The sequence below is a fragment of the Nicotiana tomentosiformis genome, chromosome 2 (genome assembly GCF_000390325.3).
Source record: "Nicotiana tomentosiformis chromosome 2, ASM39032v3, whole genome shotgun sequence".
Lineage (NCBI taxonomy): Eukaryota > Viridiplantae > Streptophyta > Magnoliopsida > Solanales > Solanaceae > Nicotiana > Nicotiana tomentosiformis.
Window position 1 is genome coordinate 134,511,340 of NC_090813.1, and position 11,072 is coordinate 134,522,411.

The window sequence follows — 11,072 nt, forward strand, 5'->3', positions numbered from 1 at the left end:
AGTTCGATGATGGCTGATGTCAGAGGGTTGGTGAGAATACGCTCCAGCTGGTATCAGGGTCAGGACCCAAAGAAAGAGATCTGATGGGCCTAGTGGCATTGCCCAATCGGTCAATGATGGCCTCGATCATTCCGAGACAGAATCATTTCCTTGAGATACTCGTGACAATAATCCTGAAGCCCCCAACTGGGGCCACCAGCCGTAATACCCCGAGTACATGACTCATACAAGGCCATGACTTTCACATGTCACACCCCCGTCGATCCACCTAGTGGGTTCGAAGTTTTATCCCATACATACAGTCTTCCACTTTCTGAATACTTAATAAAATATATCCGAAAAGCGGAAGAGTTACGAATTTTCTTTGGCGAGAAATAAATTGGAAAGACCACTAATAGTTTCAAAGATGTGTCGTACATTAAATCCTTAATTATTGCCCTTGGGTTTCATTCGACAACACCTCTTCGATTAAGCTACTAGAGCACGTGGCGCTCCATGAGCGGTTACTCGCCATAATGATCTTATGTCCCCTTATTTAGCCCACCATTAACTATAAGAAGAGTCCACTACTTTACTAATAATTTTCGTATTAACTCCCAAAGAAACTTTCGAAGGAGACCGATCTCTGTTTGCAGCAATCTGATTCAATCATGTTTTCTTCCCAAAACGCATCCTCTGAATCTCTGTTAAATGATCCGGTGTCTTTTGCATGTAGAAAAGGGAAGGCACATACGATGAAAGTTCCCGACGAAATAGGGTCGGAAGATCTTGCCGAGGAGATAATTCCTTAGGCCTTCGTTTCACGGAGACTGCCAAGATGTAGGTAATGGCAGGTTAATGGAAGAATATAAGTCCTTAATGTGGAGGAGCACCTTTCTTAGGTAAGGGTTGACTGCGGTCGGGACATCGATGTGGAAGTTGTTGCCGTGGGCAACGGGGCTCGGATCACCCATTACGTTGTGGGCTTCTTCATGATCTTTACTAAAAACCCTTCACTATAGGCTTTGGGCTCCCTGTCCCTGAAATTATTTAAGCCTTCTGTCACCGATACTAGGTCTATCTAGCGCAATTGGCCTCTCAATTTTGGAGGTTAGTTGCTTTTATCAAATTTTTTACCGATCGGGACTGAGTAAACTTCACTTTTGATCATTTGATTCATCTCTACCCCCCTTGGCTGTTTTGGAGGGAAATGATATACCTGATCGCACGAGGAACTCGTTCCCTTATAACAAGTACTGAGGATGACTGATCTCGTCCAATTTCACTTCTCTCTTTAAGGTTATGAAAACGGTCAATGCAATAGTAATACCCAACAAGAGTCGGGGTCGAATTTCGCAGGGAGCTATATGAATGGGTGTTAGTAGTATATATCTTAGCGCATGAGTTTGTATATCTAAATTTACACTTCCGCAATATTTGTTTTTGTTTGAAAATTTAAATTAAACTACAATTGTGATTCAAAGAATGAAACTAGGAAATTGTTTTTGTTGCTTTTCAAATAATATAAAAGGCCTACGGCTATGAACTTCACTTAGGTGTTTGCCTAATGGGTTGTAAACTCTAAGACTTGTTTTATTGGTCGGGGTGTATTATAACTATCAACACTCAAGTACCCACTCAATACCTCTCGGTCAGAGAGTGATTTTGCCTAATTTGGCTTTCTCAAGTCCAAATGGGTATTGAACAAAATAATTAATAAGAAGCTCAAGTTGGGTTTTACTATCTCTAGGTCCAACCCTTGAATTAGGCTTATCAATCTTTCGATTGACCTAATTTCTTGCTAGCCATATTTTTCTAGACTAAGTCTCTCTTTCTCAAGTAGAGACCAAGTCAAATAGGCATGAATTAATGTTTACAACCATTAATTCTTCAAATAAAAGCAAGAACAATGCTAGATAATAAACACCCAACCATAAACAGACAATAAATCAAAAACCCATTAAGTTTACACACTAGGGTTGAGTCATAACCCTAGTGAAAATCTAGCTATTCATGCTCAAACTAGAAGAAATAGGAGAAGAAATGATAATTAAACTCATATTGATAATTAAGATGACAAAATCTATGTTCAAATAATTCAAAATAGCAAAAACTACTAAGAAGAGTAAAAGAAACCGTCTACTGTAGTAGTTGATGTTAAAAGCTAACCTAAAAATGTGAAAATTTTCTATTTATATAAAGCTAGAATTTTCGGACAAAAATGCCCTTTCGGAGGTTATGCGGCCGCACAATTCCATGTGCGGTCCGTACTTTTCTTCAGCTTGACAACAGTGGAAATCTGCGGCCGTATAAGTCTGATCTACGGCCGCACTGCTTTCTTTCTGCGGTCCGCACAGTTCTGAGTGTGGCAGTACCTTGCTCTTCTGCGGTCCGCACAAATATGAGTGCGGCCGCGTGGCTCTTCTTTTGCGGCCGCACAATAATTGTGCGGTCCGCAGTTTGAGATGCAGGTTCTCTGAACTTTTGTTTTAACCCAGCTTCTGTGGCCGTACAATTTATGTGCTGGCCGCACTTTGAACATTTCTCTGATGGGAATTTCTTCACAATCTGCGGCCGCAGATGATATTTTGCAGTCCGCACTTCTGAGCTTTTATGCATATTTTTGTCCTTTAGTTCAGATTACTCATTCCTGAGTTTGATTTCATCTTGGGAGCTCATTCTCTAATATTCCTGCAATTAAGTATATTTTTTCAGTTTTCGGGAACACAATTAAGCGTTTTTGGACGAAAACGAAAGCTAAACAACGCTAATAAGTAGTCAAAATCCCCACTTATCAATGACTATTATCGGGTATGGTTTGACTAGTTTATGATGATTCCTACGCTTCGCATGTACCAGCCAACCTCCCCGCCGCTTCTGCAAGCATGGATATTTACATGTAAGGTTTTGTAAAATATTTCAGACCTTATCGCAATTATAGTCACTTATCTTTTTTAATAGTGATTATATTCGTGCAGCTTGCTTGGTCCTTTCTGCCCCTGTACCCGAGATTTTTGATTGGGTAAAGAATATTTTGCAAGCCTGTGAAGAAAATAACAGGACATGGAGGGCTATTTCTTTTGACCGGTGAAAGGAGAAGAATCATGGTGATCGGTCACAAAAAAAATATTTAAGAAAAAGGGTTTTTCCAATTTTTGCTTCCTCGCCCTCTAGCACGTGTGTTTTGTAGGTATACTTGAGAGGAGATCAGCTACCGGGGCACTCTCCTCTTCTAATTTTGCAGTTACCCATATTCAGGACATAACTACCGGGGGTTTCCTCAAATTGGAAAATGAAGTCCGGTATTTCAGTGATCCTGCTACCAAGGGGATCAATGCATGTCTCCTACGTTGTCGTTGGATGATCGAGAGCCAAAGGGAGGAGATGCCTAGGGTGATTGACCTTGTCTTAGAAGAGAAGGAGGCTGTCGATTCGGGGAGAGGTGGATGTCTCTCCCCGGACAATCTTGATAATGTCGTCACAAATCAGAGTGGATGTGCTGCAGGTAGCGAAAGTGGAGTCCCAACTACCGAACTATAGTGTCGATGAATGTGTTCCCTATCGGTTCGGTAGTTGAGGCCAATTATGGAACCACTGCTTAAAAGTTGTGCTCCAAGACGGGTCCCTAAGATCCTTCCCCTCACCATGCAGGTCCAGATACTCCTGACTTGGAATATTTTCTCTCCTAATGACTTCCTCCCTCCTCTAGGTTACATTACTTTCCTTTGATTTTATCCCTCATGTACCGGGAAAACTAAGTTTTCTGTTTTCTCTTGTATAAAGCCTTTTTCTTACCACTGCAATAATAAAAAGGGCAAAAAGGTGGCCATTGGCACTGGCCGAGGAGGTCGAGCATGCCTGGGCCGAAGTCATTGAGCTACGCACAAAGAATTGCAGGCTTTAAGAGGACAACGAGTATCTGCGGGCCTTGTGGGTGTCTGTGTCGTTGCAAGTTGAGCTGGCGCAAAGGGAGCTGGAGAGCAAAAGGCGGCTTTAGCCATTCTCGCAGAGTCCAACCGGAAGCTCCAGGCAGCAAACCTTTTGAGGGCGAACGAGCATGCTCAAACCTCATCGACAAATACCGCTCTTTAAGAAATAATTGCTCAATTGCAGGCTGAACTAAACACTCTCAAGGGTCACAGGCACCAGGAGGAGGCTTTCACAATGAGGCTCGAGGGCTATTACAGAAAACTGAGGGCACGCCGCCAAGCTGATAAAGAAGCAGGTGAGCTAGAATGGAATTGGGTGATCCTCACAACCCATTTAGAAACTTTGTGTGCGGTTCAAGATAGAAACTTTGACCTCCCTTAGATGGTTGTTGAGTTTCACGCGGCTGCTACTACTGTAGAGCAAGTAGTGGAGCAGGTGCTATCCAGGTTTGACGAGGAGATTTCTGAGAGCGAAGACTCTGTGGTCCCTATGTTAGTTCCTCCCCTCCCCCCATTTTAGTGTATATTATATGAAGCTTTGTTGTTGGGCTGTTGTACCATTTTATTATGTATTATCTTTTTAGGCGCGTCAGTCGGATATTTTTTGGCCCTTTTTGTGCGTGACATATTTTGCTCTCGTTGAACAATATCCAAATTCGTCTTAGTTGTATATAACCGGGTCGTCTTCCTATTTTATAAATGTTCGTTGACTTTCTTTTCATATTTTTTGTAATTGTCTCGCTTGTTCTTCACACTTAGCTTTATTTGAATGTCGTTTTATGATTAACTATGAACAAAGAATAATTATAAATCAGGGATATGAGACCGGTCTATATGGAGTCTCAAAGTTCCCTTGTTTTATTATTTATTACTTGATCGTGAAGGTTTTTTCTCTTTAACCTTCTTTCGAAATTATGTTCCCTGAAAATATACTCCAAGATTGAGTGATAACTCTAGTTGGCCTTGAAGGATCTTAAGTGTATATTTGTTTTGCCGAGATCGAGTCTTAGATCGAATCTAGATACTTAGCATCCGGCGGCGTTGCTGCGATCGGGAATTACTTGTCCAATTTATGAGCAAGAAAACTTAACCATAAGCGTTATTTCATTTTGACCTTTTTTCGAAACTATATTCGTATTTGAGCAACAAAGGAATATACGTGGGGATTCGCTGAAAACTTTTGGTGCGCTTTGAAGGGTTTTCTTTCTTCTCAACCCCTTTATTAGTACCAGTTTTGAACCGAATACGAGTGCATGACTTTCGATTGCATATTATGATTGGGAAGTAACCATTCGACTCATAAAAAAGAGAGCCCTTTTTATATGGTGCTTATGAGGAGGACATCTCGATCTCATTTCTAAGCACAAGCTCGTTATAAAACTTTATAATTTTGATCCAAAGATTGTATTGTGTGTTTTTTGCGGATTCTATGATCTAAGTATGGAGACTGTGTCGCGTGTTTGTAGAAGGATTTTATGATCTAAGTCTGGAGATTGTGTCGCGTGTTTGGCTTTGATGAAAATCGTATGTATAAGTGCGGAGACTTGTTGTAGTAAAAAGAAAATAAAAGAAAATGATGTTTTATACTTCAATACCACAAAGAGGAGGGGTGATTTGTGTGGTGCCTGATTTTCGCGTGCACTGAATTATCGAATGACTTCGTTTTTCTATGCGTTTCTTACACTATAGTTGCAGAATAAAAAAATGCAGAAAGTAAAGAACACAAGGGCTTTACGTGGAAAATACCCGGCTCAAAAGGTGAAAAAAAATACGACCTACTACCCAGTAGGATTTTCTCCAAACACTTCACTACAACTCTGATCAAACAAAGTTTACAAACTCTTGCAAACCTAAGGATTACCTCTAACCTTTGTAGCAACCAGCCACAGGCTGTTGCGACTTCTTCAATTTAACTCTAACTTGAACAATACAACTAGAGTTTACAACCTCTTGCAAACCTAAGGATTAACTCTAACCCTTATAGCAACACGCCACAGGCTGTTTTAACTACTTCAAGTTAACTCTAACTTGAAAGATACAACTCAGGTACCTAGTATAATTTGCTTCTTAGAAAGCTGAAAGGTACAACTCAAAACGCCTACTACACTTTCAACTAGAAATAAAGAAAGACACATAAAACTCTTTATGGAGCTGGTTCTTCAATCTGGTTCGTGTAGCTTCAGGATTGCACTCTTAAATCTCACAGGAATTGCTCACAAAATACCTTGCTATTTTGCTCTCAATTCGTGCTTAACTTCAGTATGTGTGCATCGCCTGTAAAAGAGAACAAAACCGATATATATAGAGTTAGTAAATAAAGATTAACTAAAAGTCTAATGCTTTACTCTTCCTTGGTGGAAGAGTTCTAGTTAACTTCAACTTCTAACTCTTTTCTTATCTTGGATAGAGTTCTTTTCAAGTAAGGAGTGTTGCTCCTTATCAAATATGCAACCTTTTCGTTCAGGGATTATCAGAAATAACAACTTATACTTATCCCTTTCACGTGCATGCCTTTTGCTTGATTCTGCCCGTCACCTCTATACACTGTCCATGGACCTGGTTCATGCATGTGTTCCTTTGTCAATCATCAAAACCAAAACCGCTCAGGTCAAAAAATTCCCCCTTTTTGATGATAACAAACTCAATACTTTTCATAAGCATGGAACCTGTTTCAACTCAGTTCAACATCAACACAATGTTGACCCCTTTTCATTTACAGTCACAAATCATCAAGGACCAGGTTTATTAGGTTATAAACATCACAGTCCAAAGCAAAAACACACCTTATCTTCCCCCTTTTGGCATCATCGAAAAGTTAAATAATTAAGTTAAGTAACTAGATTTTAGCATATATCACTCATGGCCAATGGGGCTACTTCAAATACAATCATGGATTCAATTTTTCTCTTAGTGCCACCCATGCCCTTTCCTGCAGTCTTTCCAACTTTGTTCTTCTTCTTTTGATTGTAACTATCTGACACTTTTTGCAACAGATCAGGACACTCGTCTATTTTAGCAAGAGAAGGAACTGGTTCATGAAACCGTTTCCTTAACCTAACCAGTCTATCTGCTGCACTTCTATCACCAGAACCATCACCTATCTCCTGTGATTCTAGCTCCATACTTTCATTCATAGTCTCTTCATTATCACTAATCTCTTCACTTAATACAATCATTGCTCCAGCTTCTTTAGTCAAACTAACAAGAGTGGGTGAAGGAGATCCAACCACTCTTTCTTCTCCCTTTCCCTTCACATCTATTTCAACAACCTCACTCTTTTTTTTTTCATTTTTACCAACAATTTTTCCAGACCGACCAGTTTCTACATCGGCAATCATACCAAACAACACAAACCTATTTTCAAGATTCTCAGCAATTTTAGCAGCAACATCAGAAATCTTTAACCCAGAAGTTATCTGCTTAGTTTTAGATGAAACTGGTTCTTCCCCCTCAGTTGCAGACTTGAAGGACTCATCAGATTTTTAGGGTTCTTCTGCTTGACTGGCTGGTAACATCTCACTCAATTTCTTAGTTTGTTCTCTACTGGCCACTGTATTGCATGCAATCATTTTGATATGCTTTTTCTTGGGAGTTCGGGTGGTTGAAAGTATGGATAAAGGTTCTTTAAGTGGTGAGGAAGGGTTCAGAGTTTTTGGGATTCTCATGGGTGTTTGTCATTTGATCAGTTCAGAAACTTGAGAGAAATAGAGAGAGTTTTGAGGTTTTGGAGATTTTGATATTTTGAAAATATTTGAGATAAGAGGGTAAGGTCAGATCAATTTAAAGAGGGAAAGCTTGAGTGTATAATGACACCTTTTTAAAGTCTAGAAGTCAAATCACATTGGAAGTTTCAGTTCATGATCTATATGAAGTTATTTCAAATTATGCGGAATGTAGAATACATACCTTATAAGCTCGATGAACCAGGTTCTTCACTGAAAGTTCTCTTGTGTAAGACTGATTTTTTCCAAAAAAATAAGGATAATATCATTAGACATCAGTGAGACATTTTAGCACATGGCACAAGAGTATACTAATAAAAGCATGATATTGAGTAATATCTAATCTAATTATTCACAAAATTCACAAATTATCTAACCAATCATTGAGTTAGAATCGGTTTCTTTTAGGTGATCTTAATCATCCCTAATTCTAACATGTTCCTTTCAAAGTGATCCCTACTCAAAGCTTTTGTGAAGATGTCAGCAATTTCCTTATCAGTAGCACAAAATTCCACAGTGATCAAAACCTCTAAAAATTATCCCTTTGAAAACGATGCCCAATATCTATGTGCTTAGTTCTTTTGTGATGGACTGGGTTCTGGTCATACTAATTGAACTAGTATTATCACAAAGTATGGGGATACAACCTTTGAATACCATAGACAGAGTCACTGGTGCCTTTTAGGTATCTCAAGATCCTCTTGACAACAGTCAAGTGCGACTCCTTTAGATTTTTCTGAAATCTAGCACAAAGTCCTACACTGAAAACAATGTCAGGTATGCTAGCAGTAAGATATAACAAGGAGCCAATCATTCCCCAATACAACTTCTGATCAACAAATGAACCAGGTTCATCCACATCTAATTTTTTGGTTGTTGCTATAGGAGTGTTAATTTTTTTGGAATCTTCTATTTAAAACTTTTTAAAGCAACTCTTTCACATACTTCTGCTGATGGATCATAGTTACTTTGTTTAATTTGTAAGCCTAAAAAGAAATTAAGCTCACCCATCATACTCATTTCAAATTCACTCTCCATTAGTTTAGCAAATTCCTTACTTAACTTATCAGTAGTTGCTCCAAAGATTATATAATCAACATATATCTGAACTACCAAGAGATCTTTACTTTTTTTCTTTCAAGAACAAAGTATTGTCAATTTTACCTCTCTTGTAACCATGCTCAAACAAGAATTTTGACAATTTTTCATACCATGCTCTTGGAGTCTGTTTGAGCCCATAAAGTACCTTGTCAACCTTGTACACATGATTAGGACATTCCTTGATTTCAAATCCATGAGATTGCTTGACAAATACTTTTTCCTTTAGATAGCCATTGAGGAAGTCACTCTTGACATCCATCTGATGGAGAGTGAATTCCATGAAAGCAGCAAAGGCTATAAGAAGTCTAATTGCTTCCAATATTGTAATTGGATCAAAAGTCTCATCATAGTTTATGCCATCCCCTTGACTATATCCTTGAACCACCAATCTTGCCTTGTTTCTTATAATGGTTCGATCTTCGTCAAGTTTATTTCTAAACTCCCATTTTGTACCAATTACTGATTTGTCCTTGGGTTTTGTACTAGATGCCAAACTTGGTTGAGTTCATCTTGCATTGTATTCACCCAGTCTGCATCCTGCAAAGCCTTAGCAACATTTTTAGGTTCAATTAGAGATTAAAAAAAAAGCATCAAAGGCACAAATATTCTTCAAAGAAGACCTGCTTTTGATTCCAGATGTTGGATCAGTAATTATGTTCTCAATCGGATGAGAACTTTGATACTTGTAAGGTTTCACAAATAGCTGGCTTCCCCTAGATATTCCTTCAATGTTTTGTTGTTGAGGAATATATTCATAGACAGGTTCCCTAGAGGTTTGAGGATCAAATCCTCTTAGTTCAGTTCCCTCTGTCAAGTTGCCCTGGGTGGAAGGACATGTTCCTTTCTCTGGTGAAGCTTCAGTCTGAGCTGTGGTTTCATTTGAGTTCCTTACCAGCCAAATTGCTTCATCATCATGTTCCTGTCTCTCAAAAAGAATGTTAGTTTCATCAAAACTACATGTACACTTTTTTCTATACATATAGTTCTTTTTTTATTTATAAATATTATAAGCTTTACTATGTGAGGAATGTCCCAAGAATACTCCCTCATCACTTCTGGGATCAAACTTACCTAGGGAGTCTTCTCAACACAAGGTCTAGTCATGCACCTATTTATGACGTAAAATGCAGTGTTCACAGCTTCTGCCCAGAAACTATGGGGCAGTTTACTAGAAAGAAGCATAGTCCTATCCATTTCTTCCAATGTCCTATTCTTTCTTTCAACTACTCCATTTTGTTGTGGAGTCCTCGGAGCAGAAAAATTATTATTTATGTCATGCTCATCACAAAATTTAGCAAATTTACCATTCTCAAATTCAGTACCATGATCAGACCTAATTGATGCAAGTTGATTACCTAGTTGTTTCTGAGTTTTTCTAACAAAAGAAGTGAACATATCAAATGCTTCATCTTTAGATATTAAAAATAATGTCCAAGTAAACCTAGAGTAATCATCAACAAGCACCATGACATATCTCTTACCACATCTGCTCAATGTTCTCATTGGTCCACAAAGATCCATATGGACCAGTTCCATCGTCCTGGTGGTGCTTACCACTTTCTTGCTTTTAAAAGAGGATCTTACCTACTTTCCCCTTGCACAAGCCTCACAAACTTTATCTTCCTTGAACTTAATATTAGGTAGTCCTATCACCAAATCCTTGGAGACTAGTTTGTTTAGTTGACTTAGACTGGCATGTCCAAGTCTTTTGTGCCAAAGAAGGGGATCATTATCCAACACACTTAAGCAAGTGAATTCATTTTCTGAAAGTGTGGACATATCTACAACATATATGTTATTCACTCTTTTTCTATGCAAAACTATCTTGTCAATGGTAAGATTAATCACAAAGCATTTGGTAGATGTGAATGCTACCATATTTGCTCTATCACATAATTGTGATACACTTATTAGATTGTGCTTTAGTCCATCTATCAAGTCAGTCTTACCTACCTTTCCAACCCCAATGATCTCACCTTTTTTTCCCATTTCCATAGGAGATATTACCTCATTTAAGGTCCTCAAGTGAAAGGAACTGGTTCTTGCTTCCTGTCATATGCTTTGAGCGGCCACTATCCATGTACCATATTTAGCTGCTCCCCTTCACTTGGACCTGCAAAAGGAAATCAGGGGTTATTCTTAGGAACCCAAACTAGTTTGGGTCCCTTTATATAGGCAAAAGGATGAATCAACTTCCTTTTAGCCCAACTTGGCAACCTATTTTTTCCCTAGAACAAAATTTTTGTTCTTTTGATCTGCCTTTTCTTTCGCAGTGCAATCACTATTGTAGTGACCAGTGTTTCCACAGTGTGTGTAAATCTTATTATCAGGGAGTGTTCGG

The 11,072-nt window shown here is 38.8% G+C and overlaps 1 protein-coding gene across 1 annotated transcript; it reads right to left on the reverse strand.

The window, feature by feature from the left end:
* Nucleotides 1-6,751: 6,751 nt before the first annotated feature.
* LOC138905645 (uncharacterized) lies at nt 6,752-10,720 on the reverse strand. The gene is made up of 5 exons (XM_070194168.1): nt 10,346-10,720; nt 9,352-9,650; nt 8,877-9,213; nt 7,815-7,865; nt 6,752-7,306 (listed from the first exon to the last, which is right to left on the reverse strand). The coding sequence occupies exons 1-5, from the start codon at nt 10,718-10,720 to the stop codon at nt 6,752-6,754; spliced, it is 1,617 nt and encodes a 538-aa protein (XP_070050269.1).
* Between the last annotated feature and the right edge of the window lie 352 nt (nt 10,721-11,072).

Bases quoted from the DNA above. Each gene is read 5' to 3' on its own strand.
- LOC138905645 (XM_070194168.1), bottom strand. From the start codon at position 10,720: ATGGGAAAAAAAGGTGAGATCATTGGGGTTGGAAAGGTAGGTAAGACT. The intron at 9,651-10,345 runs GTTTGTGAGGCT...TTTGAGAGACAG, and splicing joins TTAAGTTCAAGGAAGATAAA to GAACATGATGATGAAGCAAT. The intron at 7,866-8,876 runs GTACTTTATGGG...GGAAAAAATCAG, and splicing joins ATGTGTACAAGGTTGACAAG to TCTTACACAAGAGAACTTTC.